At 64.1% G+C, this 18,596-nt stretch overlaps 3 protein-coding genes across 3 annotated transcripts in view; 2 read left to right on the top strand and 1 right to left on the bottom strand.

Annotated features, from left to right (window-relative positions):
- Nucleotides 1–2,602, top strand: part of ZC3H4 (zinc finger CCCH-type containing 4) — a 28,574-nt gene extending 25,972 nt beyond the window's left edge. Inside the window, 3 exon segments of the mRNA XM_032677472.1 lie at nt 653–2,177; nt 2,359–2,393; nt 2,567–2,602. Of these exon segments, the coding sequence (XP_032533363.1) occupies nt 653–2,169 (1,517 nt within the window). The 3' untranslated portion in view covers nt 2,170–2,177; nt 2,359–2,393; nt 2,567–2,602.
- Nucleotides 2,603–7,809: 5,207 nt separating this feature from the next.
- On the bottom strand, nt 7,810–9,986 carry PPP1R14A (protein phosphatase 1 regulatory inhibitor subunit 14A). Its single transcript, XM_032677471.1, has 4 exons — nt 9,762–9,986; nt 8,326–8,406; nt 8,185–8,217; nt 7,810–7,917 (listed from the first exon to the last, which is right to left on the bottom strand). Exons 1-4 carry the CDS (start codon nt 9,984–9,986, stop codon nt 7,816–7,818), a joined length of 441 nt encoding a protein of 146 aa, XP_032533362.1. The 3' UTR covers nt 7,810–7,815.
- A 1,031-nt stretch (nt 9,987–11,017) lies between these two features.
- Nucleotides 11,018–18,043, top strand: SPINT2 (serine peptidase inhibitor, Kunitz type 2). The gene is made up of 6 exons (XM_032677495.1): nt 11,018–11,203; nt 12,820–12,996; nt 13,809–13,838; nt 13,932–14,102; nt 14,776–14,817; nt 17,209–18,043. The coding sequence occupies exons 1-6, from the start codon at nt 11,101–11,103 to the stop codon at nt 17,373–17,375; spliced, it is 690 nt and encodes a 229-aa protein (XP_032533386.1). The 5' UTR covers nt 11,018–11,100; the 3' UTR covers nt 17,376–18,043.
- The last annotated feature ends 553 nt before the right edge of the window (nt 18,044–18,596 follow it).

Below are 18,596 nucleotides of genomic sequence, written 5' to 3'. Positions count from 1 at the left end.
TTATCCTGATTCTGATCCTGATCCCAATCCTGATCCCAATCCTTTTACAGCCTCGACCCCAATCCTGATCCCTCTGCAGCTCCTGATCCTGATCCTGATCATTCTGGGGTTTCTGTCCCTGTCCCCTCATTCCCTGTGTCCCGTTCCCAGGCGATCCCAGGAACTGGTACTCCAGTTCTCTGGGAATTTTTGGGGTGAATCAAGGCCAGAGCTTCCCTGTTTTTGGGAAAACTGGGGAATATTCCAGAGATCCCTTTTGGGAACCCCTTTTGGGGTTTCTCTCCCCGTCCCCTCACTCCCTGTGTCCCGTTCCCAGGCGATCCCGGGAACTGGTACTCCAGCTCTCTGGGACTTTGGGGGCTGAAATCAAGGCCAGAGCTTCCCTGTTTTTGGGAAAACCCGGGAATATTCCAGAGATCCCTTCTGAGAACCCCTTTTGGGGCTCCTCTCCCCGTCCCCTCACTCCCTGTGTCCCGTTCCCAGGCGATCCCGGGAACTGGTACTCCAACTCTCTGGGACTTTTTGAGGGCTGAAATCGAGGCCAGAGGTTCCTTGTTTTTGGGAAAACGCGGGAATATTCCAGGGATCCCTTTTGGGAACCCCTTTTGGGGTTTCTCTCCCCATCCCCTCACTCCCTGTGTCCCGTTGCCAGGCGATCCCGGGAACTGGTACTCCAGCGACGAGGACGACGGCGGCAGCAGCGTCACCTCCATCCTCAAATCCCTGCGGCAGCAAAGCTCCGGGAGACCCCCCAACAACCCCCCCGGGGACCCCCCCAGCGACCCCCGGCTGCAGAGACCCCCCCGCCCCTCCGACCCCCGGCTCCGGGACCCTCGGCTGGCCCGGAATTCCGAACAGCTCCCGCTTCCCACGGATCCGGGCCCCTCGGACCCTCGGCTGGCCCGGCACGGCCCCCCCCGGGCTGAGCCCCCCTCCCAACCCCCCAGAGGGCCCTGTGGGACCCCCGAGGAGGAGGAGGGGGAGCGGCTGCTGCGGGACAAGGCCCTGCCCATCCCCCTGGAGCCGCTGCCGGGCCATTCCCAGCGGGATCCGCGCTCCCAGCTCCAGCAGTTCAGCCACATCCGCAAGGCCGTGGTGCTGCCCAAGCCGCCCTTCGCCCGCGGCGTCCTGTGGAGCCCCGAGGACCTGATCCCGCTGCCCCTGCCCAAGCAGGAACCTCCCCCCCTGGCCCTTCCTGCCGCCCTCCAGGCCGCTCCAGGATCCGATCCCCGCCTGCTCCGGGCGCCCTCGGACCCGCGGAGAGCCGGGGGAGAGCCCGGAGCCGCCCCGGCTTCATCCTCAGCCTCCTCCTCCTGCTCCTCCTCCTCCTGCTCCTCCTCCTCCTGCTCCTCCTCCTCCTCCGCCCTGCCGGACTTCGAGCTGCTCTCCCGCATCCTGCAGACTGTCAACGCCTCGGGGGGGGACAAACCCAGCGACCCCCGCGTCAGGAAAAACCCCCCCCCGGCCGACCCCCGCCTCCAGAAATCCCTGGAGAGCAGCAGGGAGAGCGGGAATTCCGGGGGCGGGGACTCCGGCCCCGCCATCGCTCCCTACGACCCCCGGCTGAGCTGGGGAGGGGGCGGCCAGAGCAGCAGCGTCCTGAGCAACATCAGCCTCTACGACCCCCGCGCCGCCCAGAGCCCCGAGGGGGGGGGAACCACCACCACGGACGGGACCCCCGGCCCCAAAAACACCCCCCCCGGTGGCGGCGGGAAGGCCAAGGAGCCCAGGGAGCCCAAGGAGCCGCCGTTCGTGCGCAGATCGGCGCTGGAGCCGCCCCCGGACACGGACAGGGCGGAGCCGCCCGACAGGTACAACAACAGCTACAACCGCCCCCGCCCCCGGGGGGGCAACAGCAGCACCAACAACCCCCCCCCGGGGGGCAGCAGCAGCACCACCACCAACAACAACCCCCCCCAGGGCGGCGAGGGCAACCCCCAGCCCGCCCTGCACAACCTGCCCGTGCCCCCCCCCCTGTACGGCAGAGCCGGGGCCGCCAAGGCCGCGGGGACCCGGCCCGGAGCCGGGAGCCCCTTCCCGGGAAACAGCCCCGGAGCCGGGAGCCCCTTCCCGGGAAACAGCCCCGGCCGGGAACCCCCCGAGGACGCGGCGTCGCTCAAGGAGGTCTTCAAGGGCTTCGACCCCACGGCCTCGCCCTTCTGCCAGTGAGGGGGCCCTGAAATCCGGCCAGAATCACCCCAAAAACCCCCAAATCCACCCAAAAATCCGGCTGAAAACACCCCAAAGCCACCCAGAAACCCCAAATCCAGCTAAAATATCCAAATCCACCCCAAAACCCCAACCAGGCTCAAGGAGGTCTTCAAGGGCTTCAACCCCACGGCCTCGCCCTTCTGCCAGTGAGGGCGCCCCAAAATCCGGCCAGAATCACCCCAAAAACCCCAGGTCCACCCAAAAATCTGGCTGAAAACACCCCAAAAACCCCAAATCCACCCCAAAATCTGGCTGAAAACACCCCAAAGCCACCCCAAAACCCCGACCAGGCTCAAGGGCTTCGACCCCACGGCCTCCCCCTTCTGCCAGTGAGGGCGCCCCAAAATCCGGCCAGAATCACCCCAAAAACCCCAAATCCACCCAAAAATCCGGCTGAAAACACCCCAAAAACCCCAGATCCACCCCAAAATCCGGCTGAAAACACCCCAAAAACCCCAGATCCACCCAAAAATCCGGCTGAAAACACCCCAAAGCCACCCAGAAACCCCAAATCTACCCAGAAGCTCCAAATCCACACAAAAATCGGGCTGAAAATGCTCAAAACCAGCTGAAAATCCCCAAATCCACCCAGAAACCCATCTGAAAATACCCAAATCCACCCAAAAATGCCGCTGAAAATACCCCAAAACCCCACCCAGAAACCCCAAATCCACCCCAAAATCTGGCTGAAAATCCCCAAATCCCCCCAGAAACCCCAAATCCCCCCCCAAAAACCCCAACCCGGCTCAAGGTCGTGTCCGAGGGCTCCAAAAACCCCAAAATAACCCAAAAAAACCCCCAAACAACCCAAAAAAACCCCCAAACCTGCCCAGGAAAACTAAATCAGACCCAAAACTCCACAAAAATCGGCCCAAAAGACCCAAAAGGCCCAAAATCTGCTCCCCAAAAAATCCTGAACCTGCCCCAAAAATCCCAAATCTGACCCAAAACCCCACGAAAATTGTCCCCAAACCCCCAAATTTGACCCAAAAAACCTGAACCTGCTCCAAAAAATCCCAAATCTGCTCCCAAAAATCCCAAACCTGCTCCAAAAATCCCAAACCTGCTCCCAAAAATCCCAAACCCGCTCCCAAAAAGCCCCCAGGTGGATTTTCAGGTGGATTTTGGGAGGATTTTGGGTGGATTTGGGGTCGGTTTTGTCACTTTTTGCTCCTTTTCCTTTCTCTTCAGCCCCAGAAATTGTAAATAAATCCCGGATTTGCCCCAAATTCCCGGGAATTTTCCCCATCAGTGACAAAAAAATTCTTTTTTCCTTTTTTGTCCTCCCCCAAAAAAACCCAATTTTGGGGGGAAACCCCTGAAATTTTGTTGTTTCCAACAGCAAAATGCCCCAAATTCTTGGGGTTTTGCCCCAAAACGCAGCTCCTGAAATTCTGTTTTCCACTTAAAATCAAGTTTTTGGGGGGATTTGAGGCTCTTTGGCAAATTTTCCTTTGGGAAAGGGGAGGAAATGGGGAGAAAATCGGGGAAAAAACACCTGGAAATGATCAAAAATGGTCAAAAATCATGAAAATAATCCATAAAAAATGAGCAAAACACGGCAAAAAATCGCCCAGGAAAAACCAGGAAAATCATGGGAAAAATCCCAAATGGCAGGAAATGTGTAAAAATGGGGGGAAATCATGGAATAACGGGCAAAAATGAGGGAAAATCATAAAAATGGAGGAAAATCTGGAGAAAACAGGGAAAAAATGCCCTGAAAAATTCAAATAAACCCAAAATTGCCCGAGGAAAAAACCAGGAAAATTGGGAGAAATCGTAGAAATTCATCCCAAAATGGGGGAAATGCAGGAAAATGGGGGGAAAATCCTGAGATCAGGGACAAAAAAATGCCAAAGTGCCCCAAAATCCTGGAAAATCACCAAAAATTGAGGAGGGGGGGGGGAGGGGAAAAAACTTTGGGGTCGTTTGAACCAAAATGGGGAATTTTCCCCCCGGGGTTTGGAGCCGGAAAAGGGGGATTGGGAGCCCAAAAAACAACGATTTTGGGGCGATTTGGGGGAGGAATTTTCAACAAAACCTTGGGGGGAGGGGGAGAAAAAACAACTTTTTTTGAGGGGAAAAACCCCTCATTTTGGGGGGAAAAATCTCTCATTATTGGGGAAAAAAAACCTAATTTTGGGGGGAAAAATCTCTCATTATTGGGGAAAAAAACCCTAATTTTGGGGGGGAAAAATCTCTCATTTCTGGGGAAAAAAACCCCTAATTTTGGGGGGAAAAAATCTCTCATTATTGGGGAAAAAAAACCCTAATTTTGGGGGGAAAAAATCTCTCATTTCTGGGGAAAAAAAACCTAATTTTGGGGGGGGGAAACCTTCATTTTGGGGGAAAAAACCCTTCATTTTGGGGGGAAAAAAACCCACATTTTTGGGGGGAAAACCCCATTTTTTGGAACAAACAAAAGACGTTTTTGAGCAGCCCCGAAAAGCCCCAAAACGGGGATTTTTTGCCCCCAAAAAGGCACCGATTTTTTACTCTCTTTTCCCACTTTTTTTGCCGGGAATCTTTTGGGGGAAGAAAACGGGACTTTTGTAAAAGGATTTCGTGGGATTTTTGGAGGGGTTTTGGTGGGGTTTTTTTTGTTTGTTTTGTTTTATTTTTTTTTTAAGGGAATTTTTGGCCCCTCCGGGGGCGGGGGTGGGGGGAGGGGGGCGGGGCCAGTGTAATAAATATGTAAATATATGCAAATCAATCGGGGTGGAGCCTGAATGGGGGGGAGGGGGGGGCGGGTTTGGGGGATCTTGGGGGGGGTTGGAATGTCCGGGGGGTGGGTTTGGGGGAGTCCCAAGGGGGCTTGGGGGGCTTTTGGGGGGGTCTGAGGGGGGTTTGGGGGGGATTTTGGGGGGTCTCAAGGGGATTTTGGGGGGTTCCAAGGGGATTTGGGGGGGTCTGAGGGGGGTTTGGGGGGATTTTGGGGGGTCTCAAGGGGATTTTGGGGGGTTCCAAGGGGATTTGGGGGGGATTTTAGGGGGCATTTTAGGGGATTTGGGGGGGTTTCAAGGGGATTTGGGGGGGTCTGGGGGGATTTAGGGGGGATTTTGGGGGGTCCCAAGGGGATTTTGGGGGGTTTCAAGGGGATTTGGGGGGTTTCAAGGGGATTTGGGGGGGTCTGGGAGGATTTTGGGGGAGATTTTAGGGGGTCCCAAGGGGATTTTGGGGGGTTTCAAGGGGATTTGGGGGGGTCTGGGGGGATTTTGGGGGGGATTTTAGGGGGTCCCAAGGGGGCGTTGGGGGGTCCCGGGGGAATTTTAGGGGATCTGGGGGGGATTTTGGGGGGTCTCAGGGGGATTTGGGGGAGTCTGGGGGGATTTTGGGGGGTCCCAGGGGGACTTGGGGGGGCTCAAAGAGGGTCTTGGGGCGTCCCAAGGGGGGGTTGGGAGGGGCCCGGGGGGGTTTGGGGTTTCATGGGGGTTTGGGGGGGGGGGCTCAGGGGAATTTTGGGGGTCTCGGGGGGGGTTGGGAGGTTTCAAAGAGGGGGGTTTTGGGGGTCTCAGGGGGATTTTGGGGGTGTCCGGGGGAGTTTTGGGGGTCTCAGGGGGATTTTGGGGGTGTCGGGGGGGGTTTGGGGGTCTCAGGGGGATTTTGGGGGTGTCCGGGGGGGTTTTGGGGGTCTCAGGGGGATTTTGGGGGTGTCCGGGGGGTTGGAGGGGGGGGTCAGGGGGCCTCGAGGGGGGGGGAAGAGATTTGGGGGGGTCTGGGGTTTTTGGGGGGCGTCGGGTGGGTCCCGGGAGGGGTTGGGGGGGCTCAGGGTGGTCTCGGGGGGGGGTTGGGATTTGGGGGGACCACGGGGGGGGGGGGTGTCGTGTGTCCCCCTCCCCCATTTTGGGCCTTTCCCCCCCAAAATAAAAGGGAATTTGGGGGGTTCGGTCGTTGCGGGGGGAGGGGTGGGAACCCCCCAATTTTGGGGGGGTGGGAGGGGTTGAACCCCTCAATTTTGGGGGGGTGGAGGGGTTGAACCCCTCAATTTTGGGGGGGTGGGAGGGGTGGGAATCCCCCAATTTTGGGGGGGTGGGAGGGGTTGAACCCCCCAAATTTTGGAGGGGGTGGGAGGGGTTGAACCTCCCAATTTTGGGGGGGTGGGAGGGGTTGAACCTCCCAATTTTGGGGGGGTGGGAGGGGTGGCAACCCCTCAATTTTGGGGGAGTGGAATGGGCGGAACCTTTCAGTTTTGGGGGGGGGGGGGGGATCCCCGCGGGGCCTCAACAGGAAACGGCGCGGGGGGGGGGAGGGGGCGGCACTTCCTTCCCAGATGTTCCAACATCTGGATCCGGCCCCAACAGCGGGGGGGGGGGGGCGAGCGACGGGGGGGGGTCGTGTCCCCTCCTCGTGTCCGTGTGACCCCCCCGCGTGTCGCTCTGACCCCCCCCGTGTCCGTGTGCCCCCCCCGTGTCCGTGTGTCCCCCCCGTGTCCGTGTGTCCCCCCCGTGTCCGTGTGTCCCCCCGTGTCCGTGTGTCCCCCCCGTGTCCGTGTGTCCCCCCCGTGTCCGTGTGTCCCCCCGTGTCCGTGTGTCCCCCCCGTGTCCGTGTGACCCCCCCGCGTGCCGCTCTGACCCCCCCGTGTCCGTGTGTCCCCCCCGTGTCCCCCCCGCGTGTCGCTGTGACCTCCCTGTGTCCGTGTGTCCCCCCCGTGTCCGTGTGTCCCCCCCCACCCCGTGCCCCCCTCCGGTGCCCCCCCCGTGTCTCCGTGACCCCCCCCCCGCGTGTCTCTGTGTCCCCCCTTGTCCGTTTGTCCCCCCTCGTGTCCGTGTGTCCCCCCCCATGTCCCCCCCGAGTCCCTCCCGTGTCCCTTTCCCCCCCCATGTCCGTTTGTCCCCCTCGTGTCCCTCTGTCTGTCCCCCCCCGTCCGTGTGTCCCCCCCTTGTCCGTTTGTCCCCCCCAAGTCCCTCCCGTGTCCGTTTGTCCCCCCCGTGTCCCCCCCCGTGTCCCTGTGTCTGTCCCCCCCCCAGTGCCCGTGTCCCCCCCATGTGTGTGTCCCCCCCCCCATGTCCCCCCGTGTCCGTTTGTCCCCCCCGTGTCCTCCCATGTCCCTGTGTCCCCCTCGTGTCCCTCTGTCTGTCCCCCCCCGTCCCTGTGTCCCCCCCATGTCCGTTTGTCCCCCTCGTGTCCCTCTGTCTGTCCCCCCCGTGTCCCTGTGCCCCCCCCGTGTCCCCCCCGTGTCCGTTTGTCCCCCTCGTGTCCCTCTGTCTGTCCCCCCCGTGTCCGTTTGTCCCCCTCGTGTCCCCCCCGTGTCCCTGTGTCCCCCCGTGTCCGTTTGTCCCCCCCGTGTCCCCCTCCATGTCCCCCCCCGTGTCCCTGTGCCCCCCCGTGTCCCTCCCATGTCCGTTTGTCCCCCCCGTGTCCCCCCGTGTCCGTTTGTCCCCCCCCGTGCCCCCCTCGTGTTCTCCCTCCCGTGTCCCCCCCCCCCCCACTTCCCCCAAATCTCATTTTCTTTATTTGGGGGGGGGTCTCACCACCATCCCCCCCCCGGTGCACGATTTATTTGTTGTAGGGGGGTTAAATACATGGGGGGGGGGGATGGAGTCCCCCCCTATTTTTGGGGAGTCCCCCCTCTTTTTTGGGGACCCCCCCAGTCCCACGGGGGAGTCACGGGGGGGCCTCGGGCCCCTCCTGTTGGGGGGGGGGTCTCTGCAGGAGTTGCTGCTTCGGGAGCCCCTTGAGCTGCTCCAGGAGCTCCTGGATGAATCCCTGCGGGAATTCCCCCTAATTAACCCCCCTAATTAACCCCCCCTCATTAATTCCCCCCCCCCCCGAGATAAAGGAGGGAGGAAGGGCCCCCCCGGAAACGCCGGAGCCGAATAGTTTTCCCTTTAAAGGCCTCTTGGAGCAGCCGGAGCTGGGAAAGGACCGGGGGGGGGGGGGTTGACGCGTCCCCCCCCACTCGTGTCCCACCCCCCCAAACCGTGTCCCCCCCCACTCGTGTCCCACCCCCCAAATTCCCCCCCCCCCCCATACCTGTGTGTCAGCAGCGCAGGAGCTCAGGATTCCCTGGATGGGAGGGGAGGGGGAATTAAGGTGTGGGGGGGGTGTCACGCGTGTCCCCCCCCCCAAAACTCGCGTGGGTGCCCCCCCTTCCCCAAAAAAACCCCCCCAGACCTGGAGTTTCTGGGCTCGTTCCTGGTCGGTCTCCAGCTCCAGGAGCTCGTCGATGTTCAGCTCGTCCGGCATCTCCCCCTCCTGGGGGGGGACACGGAGCCCTGTGGGACCCCCCCACGCGTGTCCCGCCCACGCGTGACCCACCCCCCCTCCGCGGGCTGGGGGGGTGTCCCCAAATCCCGCCCCCCGCGGGTCCCCGACGTGTCCCCCACCACCACCGTGTGCCCCCCAAACTCCTCCCACGCGTGTCCCAAACCCTCCCACGCGTGTCCCCAACCCCCCCCGCACACCCTGAGGGTCCCCAACCCCCCTCCCCCAGTGTCCCCAACCCCCCCTCCGAGTGTCCCCCCCCCGTGTCTTCCCCCCAAGTCTCTTCCGTGTCCGTGTCCCCAGAGGATCCCCAAAGCCCCCACGCGTGTCCCCAACCCCCCCCGCACACCCAGAGGGTCCCCAACCCCCCCTCGAGTGTCCCCAACCCCCCCGCGTGTCCCGTCCCCCCCCGTGTCCCGTTCCCGCGGGATAACGGGACATCTGCCGCCCCATCTGTCCCTTCCCACGGGGGGGGGAAATCCCGGGTGGGAGCCCCGGGGCCGCCCCGCCCCCCCTGCCGGGCCCCATTCCCGGGCCTGCTCCTCATCCCGGGGCCGACCCCGCTCCCATTCCCAGTCTCGGGGCTCATTCCCGCTCCCATTCCCGGTCCCCGCTCCATCGTTCTGACTCATTCCCAGTCCCGTTCCCGCTTCCCGGTCCCTCTCCCGTTCCCGGCCCTCGCTCCCGTTCCCATCCCTATTCCCAGTCCCATTCCCATCCCCGTTCCACTCCCAGTTCCTGGTCCCATCCCTGGGTCCCTTTCCCGGTCCAGTCCCATCCCCGTTCCGGGTTCTTGCTCTGGGGTTCATTTCCCAATCCCATTCCCGTTCCCGGTCCCTCTCCTGGTCCCTATTCCTATTCTCATCCCTGTTCCCATTCCCACCCCATTCCCGATCCCTTTCCCGGTCTCTGGTCCTTCTCGTTCCTCTCCTGGTTCCCGTTCCCATTCCCACCCCATTCCCAGTACCCTGTCCCTTTCCCATCCCCATTCCCATTCCCATCCCCACTCCCATCCTCATTCCCGGTCCTCACTCCCATTCCCGGTCCCAATTCCCGGTCCCCGTCCCCGGTCGATCTCCCCGATCCTGCCGTCGATCCAGAGCTCGGTGTGGAGCCCCCGCCACAGAGGAGGCCCCTTCACCCCATTCCCGGTTCCCATCCCCGTCTCCATCCCCGTTCCCGGTTCCCGGTCCCCGTCCCCGGTAGAGCTCCCCGATCCTGCCGTCGATCCAGAGCTCCGTGTGGAGCCCTCGTCACAGAGGGGGTCCCTTCCCTCCATTCCCGGTTCCCATCCCCGTCTCCATCCCCGTTCCCGGTTCCCGGTTCCCATTCCCGGTTCCCGGTACCCGTCCCCGGTAGAGCTCGCCGAGCCTGCCGTCGATCCAGAGCTCTGTGTCGAGCCTGCGCTGCAGCTCCCTCCGGTTGTACTTGACGGTGGCCCGGGCCGGTCGCCGCTGGACCCCCGGGCTGCGGGCGGGGGACCCCCGGGCCGGGGAGAGCCCCCCCAGGGCCGCCCCCGCGGCGGGACCCCCCCCCCGGCCCTGCCGCCGCCCCACCCGCTCCGCCGCCATCGAGGGATCGCGACGAGCCCCGGGGGGGCCGCGGGGACCGGGGGGGGCTTGGGCGGGGCTTAAAGCGGGGACACGCCCAGAGCCCCCCCGGAACCCCCCCTTGAGTCCCCGGGGTAGGGGGAGAAGGGCGTGATCTGGGTGGGTTTGGGCGGGGCTTAAAGCGGGGACACGCCCAGAGCCCCCCCGGAACCCCCCCTTAGGTCCCCAGGGGTAGGGGGAGAAGGGCGTGATCTGGGTGGGTTTGGGCGGGGCTTAAAGCGGGGACACGCCCAGAGCCCCCCCAGAACCCCCCCTTAGGTCCCCAGGGGTAGGGGGCGAGGGGAGTGGTCTGGGTGGGTTTAGGCGGGGCTTAAAGCTGAGACTCGCCCAGAGCCCCCCCCGGCACCCCCCCTTAGGTCCCCAGGGGTAGGGGGAGAGGGGCGGTGTCTCTGGGCGTGGTCTGGGTGGGTTTAGGCGGGGTTTAAAGCGGGGACTCGCCCGGAGCCCCGCCTAAAGCCCCCATAGATCCTATAACCCCCCATGGCTCCCTGTAACCCCCCCATGGCCCCCTGGAGCCCCCTAATCCCCTATAGCCCCCATAGCCCCCTATAACCCCCCATGGCCCCCTGGAGCCCCCTAATCCCCTATAAACCCCCCAGAACCCCCCGTAACCCCCCCCAGCCCCCCAGTAACCTCCCCCGGCCCCCTATAACCACCCAAACCTCCCCAAAACCCCCTAAAACTCCCCAAAACCTCCCCAGAACCCTCAACCCCCTCATAACCCCCTGCAACCCCCCGTAACCCCCCCCAGCCCCCCAGTAACCCCCCCCGGCCCTCATAACCCCCCAAAACTCCCCCAAACCCCCTAAAACTCCCCAAAACTCCCCATAACCCCCCATAACCTCGTGTAAAGGAGGCGTGGCCTGTTACAAAGAGGCGTGGTCAAACCGGAGCGAGGGCGTGGCTGTTACAAGGGGCGTGACCTTCCTCCGAGGGAAGGCGTGGCCTATTTCGGGGCGTGGCCAAACCGAATCCCCCCAAAGGGGGGAGTCTCGGGGGGTGGGCGTGGCCTGTCCCGGGAGTGGGCGTGGCCGTCGGCGGCGCACCTGTGTGACGTCATCGGCGCTCACCTGCGATGGCGGCGGGGCGGCTCCTCCCGCTCCTCCTCCTGCTGCTCCTGGGGGGGGTCCGGGGGGTCCCCGCCCCTGAGCCCCCCCCCCCCAACACCGCCCTCGACGGTACCGGGGGCGGGGGGGGATTGGGGGGTCCGGGGGGGAGGGGGGAGCGAAGGTTTGGGGGGTTCCGGGAGGGTTTGGGGGGGTCCAGGGAGGGTTTGGGGGGTCCTGAGGGAGTGGGAGGGGGGTCGCGGGTGTTTTGGGGGGTTGCAGGGGGGGGGTTTGGGGGTCCCGGGAGGGTTTTGTGGGTCCGGGGAGGGGAAGGGGCCGAGGGGGGAGCGGAGGTTGGAGGGGTTCCGGGACGGTTTAGGGCGTCCGGGGGGGGTTTGAGGGGTCGCGGGGGGGGTTGGGGGGTCCCGGGAGGGTTTTGGGGGTCGCGGGGGGGTTTGAGGGGTCGCAGGGGGGGATTGAGGGGTCACGGGGGGGGGCTTGGGAGTTCCGGGAGGGTTTTGAGGGTCCCGGAGGGGAAGGGGCCGAAGGGGGAGCGAAGGTTGGGGGGGTTCCGGGACGGTTTGAAGGGGGGGTCAAAGGAAGGTTTGGGGGGTCGCGGGGGGGGTTGAGGGGTTTGCGGGAGGATTTTGGGGGTCCGGGGAGAGGAAGGGACCGAGGGGGGAGCGAAGGTTGGGGGGGTTCCGGGACGGTTTGGGGGGGTTCCGGGAGAGTTTGGGGGGGGTCCAGAGAGGGTTTGGGGGGTCCCGAGGGGGGGTTTGGGGGTCCCGGGAGGGTTTGGGGGGGGTCCCAGGGGTCTTTTGTGGGGTCCTCGTCGGGGGGGTGTTGGAAGTTCCGGGGGGTTTGGGGGTTCCCGGGGAGGGTTTGGGGGGTCCCAAGGTGGGATTTGGGTGAGTCTGGAGGGTCTTGGGGAGGTCACGACCTTTGGGGGGGGGTCCCGGGGGAGATTGGAGGGGTCTGGAGGGTCCTGGATTGGGGCTGTGATTTTTAGGGGGTGTCTCGTCCCTTGGGGGGGGTCCCAGGGAGGGTTTTGGGAGGGGGGGTCTGTTCCCCTCCCCACGCCCCAAAACTGTTCCCAGGGGGGTCGGTAACGTGTCCCCCTCCCAGAGCGGTGCCGGTTACCGGCCGTCCCGGGACACTTTTGGGGGGTCTGCGGTGGAGTTTTTGGGGGGTTCTGATGTAATTTTAGGGGGGGGTTGGGTGATTTTGGGGGTGCAGCCCCCCAGATCCACCCCGGGGGGGCCCGTTAACGTGTCCCCCCCCCAGATCGGTGCCGGTTACCGGCGCTCACGGGACACTTTAGGGGGGATTTTAGGGGGGTCTGTGGTGGGTTTTTGACTTTTTTTGGGGTGTTTTTGGGTGATTTTGGGGGTGCAGCCCCCCAGATCCGCCCCGGGGGGGCCCGTTAACGTGTCCCCCCCCCAGATCGGTGCCGGTTACCGGCAATCACGGGACACTTTTGGGGGGTCTGTGGTGGGTTTTTGGGGGGTTCTGGTGTAATTTTGGGTGATTTTGGGGATGCAGCCCCCCAGACTCGCCCCGGGGGGGCCGTTAACGTGTCCCCCCCCCCAGATCGGTGCCGATTACCGGCAATCACGGGACACTTTAGGGGGGATTTTAGGGGGGTCTGTGGTGGGTTTTTGACGTGTTTTTTTGGGGTTTTTGGGTGATTTTGGGGGTGCAGCCCCCCAGACTCGCCCCGGGGGGGCCGTTAACGTGTCCCCCCCCAGATCGGTGCCGGTTACCGGCAATCACCGGCCGCTGTCGCGCCTCCATCCCCCGCTGGTTCTTCAACGCCTCCTCCGGGACCTGCGAGAGTTTCGTGTTCGGCGGCTGCGGCGGGAACGGGAACAACTTCGGGAGCGAGCGGGAATGTCGGGAGGGGTGCGGGGGGGTCCCGGAGCGGGGTGAGAACCGGGGGGGTCCCGGGAGGGAACGGGAACAACTTCGGGAGCGAGCGGGAATGTCGGGAGGGGTGCGGGGGGGTCCCGGAGCGGGGTGAGAACCGGGGGGGTCCCGGGAGGGAACGGGAACAACTTCGGGAGCGAGCGGGAATGTCGGGAGGGGTGCGGGGGGGTCCCGGAGCGGGGTGAGCACCGGGGGGGGTCCCGGGAGGGAACGGGAACAACTTCGGGAATGTCGGGAGGGGTGCGGGGGGTCCCGGAGCGGGGTGAGAACCGGGGGAGTCTCGGGGGGGTCAGGAGGTTCCTGAGGGAACGGGAACAACTTCGGGAATGTCAGGAGGGATGCGGGGGGGTCCCGGAGCGGGGTGAGCACCGGGGGGGTCCCAGGGAGGAACAGGAACAACTTCGGGAATGTCGGGAGGGGTGCGGGGGGGTCCTGGAGCGGGGTGAGCACCGGGGGGGTCCCGGGGAGGAACGGGAACAACTTCGGGAATGTCGGGAGGAGTGCGGGGGGGTCCCAGAGGGGTCGGGGGGGTCAAGGGAACAACTTTGGGAATGTCGGGAGGGGTGCAGGGGGTCCTGGAGTGGGGTGAGCACCGGGGGGGTCCCGGAGGGGTCAGGGGGTCCCAGGAGGGAACGGGAACAATTTTGGGAATGTCGGGAGGGCTGCGGGGGGTGTGTGTGAGGACCGGGGGGGTCCTTGGGGGATCCGGGAGGGGGTCCTGGGGGGAATGGGAACAAATCTGGGAGCAGAGCACCCCCACTCCCGCCTCATTTTGGGTTGTTTTCCCCTTTTTTCCCCTCTTTCCCCCCAGCTCCGAATCGTCCCAACTCCACCTTGGCAGGTAACTCCCCGTTTCCCGGGGGGGATTTTGGGGGGGTCCTTGTCCCATGCCCCTTGTCCAAACCCCCTCTAACCCCCTCTGTGTCCCCCCCAGAGCGCTGCTCGGCCCCCCCCGTGACGGGCCCGTGCCGGGCGTCCTTCGTGCGCTGGTATTTCATCCCGGCCGAGAATTCCTGCCGGGAATTCACCTACGGCGGTTGCCGCGGCAACGGCAACAACCACCCGGACCGCGAGGAGTGTCTGCGCCGCTGCCGCCCCCCCGCAGGTCCGGGAACCCCCCCCAACCACCCTTGGGACACCCCCACAGCCTTGGGACCCCCTTCCCCTTGGGACACCCTCAACCACCCTTGGGACCCCCCTGCACCCTTGGGACCCCCACACACCCTTGGGACACCCCCAACCCTTGGGACCCCCCCAACCCTTGGGACCCCCTCAACCACCCTTGGGACACCCCCCCCACCCTTGGGATGCCTCCCACACCCTTGGGATACCCCCCCACCCTTGGGACACCCTCGCACCCTTGGGGACCCCCTCCCCCCCCTTGGGACACCCCCCCACCCTTGGGACATCCCCCACCCTTGGGACCCCCCCCACCCACCCTTGGGACACCCCCCCCACACCCTTGGGACCCCCCCCCCCACACCTTTGGGACCCCCTCACACTCTTAGGACACCCCCCCACACCCTCGGGACCCCCCCCATACCCTCGGGACCCCCCCTCCCACCCTTGGGACACCCCCCCCACCACCTTTGGGACACCCCTCCCCACCCTTGGGACCCCCCCCACACACCCTTGGGACCACCCCCCAACCTTGGGACCCCTCCCCCCATTGGGACCCCCCCCACACACCCTTGGGACACCCCTCACCCTTGAGACCCCCCGATCCCAACCCCGCCCCCCCCTAGTTCCTGGCTCATCCCGGTTTTTCCCCCCCAAAGGTGATCCCGGTGCCGAATTCCGACGGTTTTTGGCTACCAAAGGTGAGTCCTGGAGCCCCCCCAGTATCCCCCCAGTATCCCCCAGTATCCCCAGTCCCCCCAGTATCCCCCAGTATCCCCAGTATCCCCCCAGTGTCCCCCCAGTGTCCCCCCAGTGTCCCCCCAGTATCCCCCAGTGTCCCCCCAGTGTCCCCCCACTGTCCCCCCACTGTCCCCAGTATCCCCAGTGTCCCCCCAGTGTCCCCCCAGTATCCCCCAGTATCCCCCAGTATCCCCCAGTGTCCCCCCAGTGTCCCCCCAGTATCCCCCAGTGTCCCCCCAGTGTCCCCCCAGTGTCCCCCCAGTGCCCCCCAGTGTCCCCCAGTGTCCCCCCAGTATCCCCCCAGTATCCCCAGTATCCCCAGTATCCCCAGTATCCCCAGTGTCCCCCCAGTATCCCCCCAGTATCCCCAGTATCCCCAGTCCCCCCAGTATCCCCCAGTATCCCCCAGTATCCCCCAGTGTCCCCCAGTGTCCCCCAGTGTCCCCCAGTATCCCCCAATGTCCCCCCAGTGTCCCCCCAGTGTCCCCCCAGTGTCCCCCAGTGTCCCCCCAGTGTTCCCAGTGCTCCCAGTCCCCCCCCAGTGTTCCCAGTGTCCCCCCCAGTGTCCCACCAGTGCCCTTCCCAGTGTTCCCCAGTGCTCCCAGTCCCCCCAGTTTTCCTAGTGTGCCCCCAGTGTCCCCCCAGTATCCCCCCAGTGTCCCCCAGTGTCCTCCCCAGTATCCCCCCAGTGTCCTTCCCAGTGTTCCCAGTATCGCCTCCGGTGTTCCCCAGTGTTCCCAGTGCCCCCCCCCAGTGTTCCCAGTGCCCCCCCAGTTACCCCCAGTGTCCCTCCAATATCCCTCCAGTACTCCCCCAGTGTCCTCCCCAGTGTTCCCAGTGTGCCCCAATATTCCCCCAGTGCCCCCTCACTGTCCCTCAATACCCTCCCAATGTCCCCCGTCCCTTTCCCAGTGCCCCCCAATTCCCCCAGTGCTCCCAGTGCCCCCCAGTGCCCCCCCAGTGTCCCCCAATACCCCGCCAATGTCCCCCAACCCCCCCAGTTCCCCCCAGTGCCTCCCCAGTGCCCCCCAGTGCCCCCACAGTGTCCTCCTGTCCCTTCCCAGTGCTCCCCAATTCCCCCCCAATGTCCTCCATCCCTTTCCCAGTGCTCCCAGTGCCCCCCAGTACCCCCCCTGTACCCCCCCCAGTGCTCCCCCAATACCACCTCAGTGCCCCCCTGTCCCTTCCCAGTGCCCCCCAGTTACTCCCAGTCCCTTCCCAGTGCCCCCCAATACCACCCCAGTGCCCCCCAATTACTCCCAGTGCCCCCCCAGTGCCCTCCCAGTCCCTTCCCAGTGCCCCCTAATTACTCCCAGCCGCCCCCCCCTTTCTGACTCCATTTTGGGGGTTCTTCCCCCCCGTTTTGCCCCCCCAGTGCTCCCAGTGTCCCCCAATACCCCCCCAGTGCCCCCCCAGTGCCCTCCAGTGCTCCTCCAATACCCCCCAGTGTCCCCCGTCCCTTTCCCAGTGCCCCCCAGTTACTCCCAGTGCCCCCCCAGTGCTCCCAGTTCCCCCCCAGTGCCCCCCCCCCTTTCTGACCCCATTTTGGGGGGTCTCCCCCCCGTTTTGCCCCCCCAGTGTCCCCCAATACCCCCCAGTGCCCCCCCAGTGTCCCCCTGTCCCTTTCCCAGTGCCCCCTAATTACTCCCAGTGCCCCCCCAGTGCCCCCCCAGTGCCCTCCCAGTCTCTTCCCAGTGCCCCCCAATTACTCCCAGTGCCCCCCCAGTGTCCCTGAATACCTTCCCAGTGCCCCCAGTGCCCCCCCACTGCCCCCCAATTCCTCTCAGTCCCCCCTAGTGCCCCCCACTGCCCCCCAATTCCACCCAGTGCCCCCCCAGTGCTCCCAGTTCCCCCCCAGTGCCCCCCAATTCCACCCAGTGCCCCCCCAGTGCTCCCAGTTCCCCCCCAGTGCCCCCCCCAGTTCCCCCCTGGTACCCTCCCAGTCCCTTCCCATTTCCCCCCCAGTGCCCCCCCCCCCTTTCTGACCCCATTTTGGGGGGTCTCCCCCCCGTTTTGCCCCCCCAGTGCCCCCCAATACCACCCCACTGCCCCCCAGTGTCCCCCTGTCCCTTTCCCAGTGCCCCCCAGTTCCCCCCCAGTGCCCCCCCAGTGTCCCCCTGTCCCTTTCCCAGTGCCCCCTAATTACTCTCAGTGCCCCCCCAGTGTCCCCCAATACCCCCCCAGTGCCCCCCCAGTCCCTTCCCAGTGCCCCCCCAGTGCCCCCCAATACCACCCCACTGCCCCCCAGTGCCCCCCTGTCCCTTTCCCAGTGCCCCCCAGTTCCCCCCCAGTGCCCCCCCCTCCTTTCTGACCCCATTTTGGGGGGTCCCCCCCCCGTTTCCCCCCCCCAGGGCTGGTTCTGGGGGGTCTCCTGGCAGCGGGGGCCGCTCTGGGATTCGGGATCCGGGCGGGGCTGCGGCTGCTCCGGAGGAAGCGGGACCTGGCGGGATCGGGATCGGGATCCAAACCCCCCCGGGACGACACGGAGTGTCTGATGAAGGAGGCCTACACCGTCTGAGGGGGGGGACACCCCAAAACCCCCCCCGAAAAACCCCCAAAATCCCCCCCTCGGGCACCTCCCGCCTCCCGTCGCTTTTTGTCCCGGCTGATTTTTGTAGGAAAAAATGGGATTTTTGTAGGAAAAAAGGGGATTTGGGGGAATCAGAAATTGGGGGGGGGGACCCCCTGAACCTTCTCACCTGACACCCCCACCCCAAAAAACCCACCCTGACCCCCCCAAAAAACACCTCCTGCCTCCCGTTGTTTTTTCTCCCGAGTGATTTTGGGGTGATTTTTGTAGGAAAAAGGGGGATTTTGTAGGAAAAAGGGGATTTGGGGGAATCAGAAATTGGGGGGCGACCTCCTGAACCTTCTCACCTGACCCCCCCACTCCAAAAAACCCACCCTGACCCCCCCCCAAACCCCCAGTTTGGGTTGTTTTCCCTCCCTTTTCCCACCTTGGGGGGGGGTCTCCTTGCCCCCCCCTCCCCATTTTGGGGGGTCCCAGCGCTGTTTGGGGACCCCCCCACCCCTTGTTTGTTGTATTTTGGGGGGGGGGGGGGGTTTGTTGTGATTATTGGGTCGAATCGATGGGATTTGGGGGTTTTGGATAATTTTTTTTGGGGGGGGGAGGGGAATTTTCTACGTTCCAGGGATTTGTTGGAATAAAGGGAGATTTGGAACCAACCCCCCTGAGCCGGGACCCCCCAAATTCCCGAGCCCCCCCCCTTGGCCTGGGGACCCCAAATCTTAATACTTCCCCCCCCCCCAAATTTCTCCAGAGCCCCCCAAATTCCAGAGCTCCCCCCCCCCAAATTGCTCTGGGGACCCCAAATCTTAATTCCTTCCCCCCCCAAATTTCTCCAGAGCCCCCCAAATTCCAGAGCTCCCCCCCCCCCAAATTGCTCTGGGGACCCCAAATCTTAATTCCTTCCCCCCCCAAATTTCTCCAGAGCCCCCCAAATTCCAGAGCTGCCCCCCCCCAAAATTGCTCTGGGGACCCCAAATCTTAATTTCTTCCCCCCCCCAAATTTCTCTGGGGCCCCTTAAATTCCCGAACCCCCCCCCCCCATATTGCTCTGGGGACCCCAAATCTTAATCCCCCCCCCAAATTTCTCCAGAGCCCCCCAAATTCCAGAGGTCCCCCCCCCAAATTGCTCTGGGGACCCCAAATCTTTACACCCCTCCTCCCAAATTTCTCCAGAGCCCCCCAAATTCCAGAGCTCCCCCCCCCCCCATT

Source organism: Chiroxiphia lanceolata, unplaced genomic scaffold (genome assembly GCF_009829145.1).
Source record: "Chiroxiphia lanceolata isolate bChiLan1 unplaced genomic scaffold, bChiLan1.pri scaffold_61_arrow_ctg1, whole genome shotgun sequence".
NCBI classification, from domain to species: Eukaryota; Metazoa; Chordata; class Aves; order Passeriformes; family Pipridae; genus Chiroxiphia; species Chiroxiphia lanceolata.
The sequence above is the reverse complement of the archived record's forward strand: the minus strand, read 5'-3'. Positions and strand labels throughout refer to the sequence as shown.

What these genes read in the sequence shown, in the direction of transcription:
- PPP1R14A (XM_032677471.1), bottom strand. Translation starts at nt 9,986, where the DNA reads ATGGCGGCGGAGCGGGTGGGGCGGCGGCAGGGCCGGGGGGGGGGTCCC. An exon ending in AACGAGCCCAGAAACTCCAG is followed by an intron (nt 8,218 to 8,325) that starts GTCTGGGGGGGT and finishes CCTCCCATCCAG; the next exon opens with GGAATCCTGAGCTCCTGCGC. An exon ending in CCTGCGCTGCTGACACACAG is followed by an intron (nt 7,918 to 8,184) that starts GTATGGGGGGGG and finishes GAATTCCCGCAG; the next exon opens with GGATTCATCCAGGAGCTCCT.
- SPINT2 (XM_032677495.1), top strand. Translation starts at nt 11,101, where the DNA reads ATGGCGGCGGGGCGGCTCCTCCCGCTCCTCCTCCTGCTGCTCCTGGGG. An exon ending in CGGGGGGGTCCCGGAGCGGG is followed by an intron (nt 12,997 to 13,808) that starts GTGAGAACCGGG and finishes CTTTCCCCCCAG; the next exon opens with CTCCGAATCGTCCCAACTCC. An exon ending in TCCCAACTCCACCTTGGCAG is followed by an intron (nt 13,839 to 13,931) that starts GTAACTCCCCGT and finishes TGTCCCCCCCAG; the next exon opens with AGCGCTGCTCGGCCCCCCCC.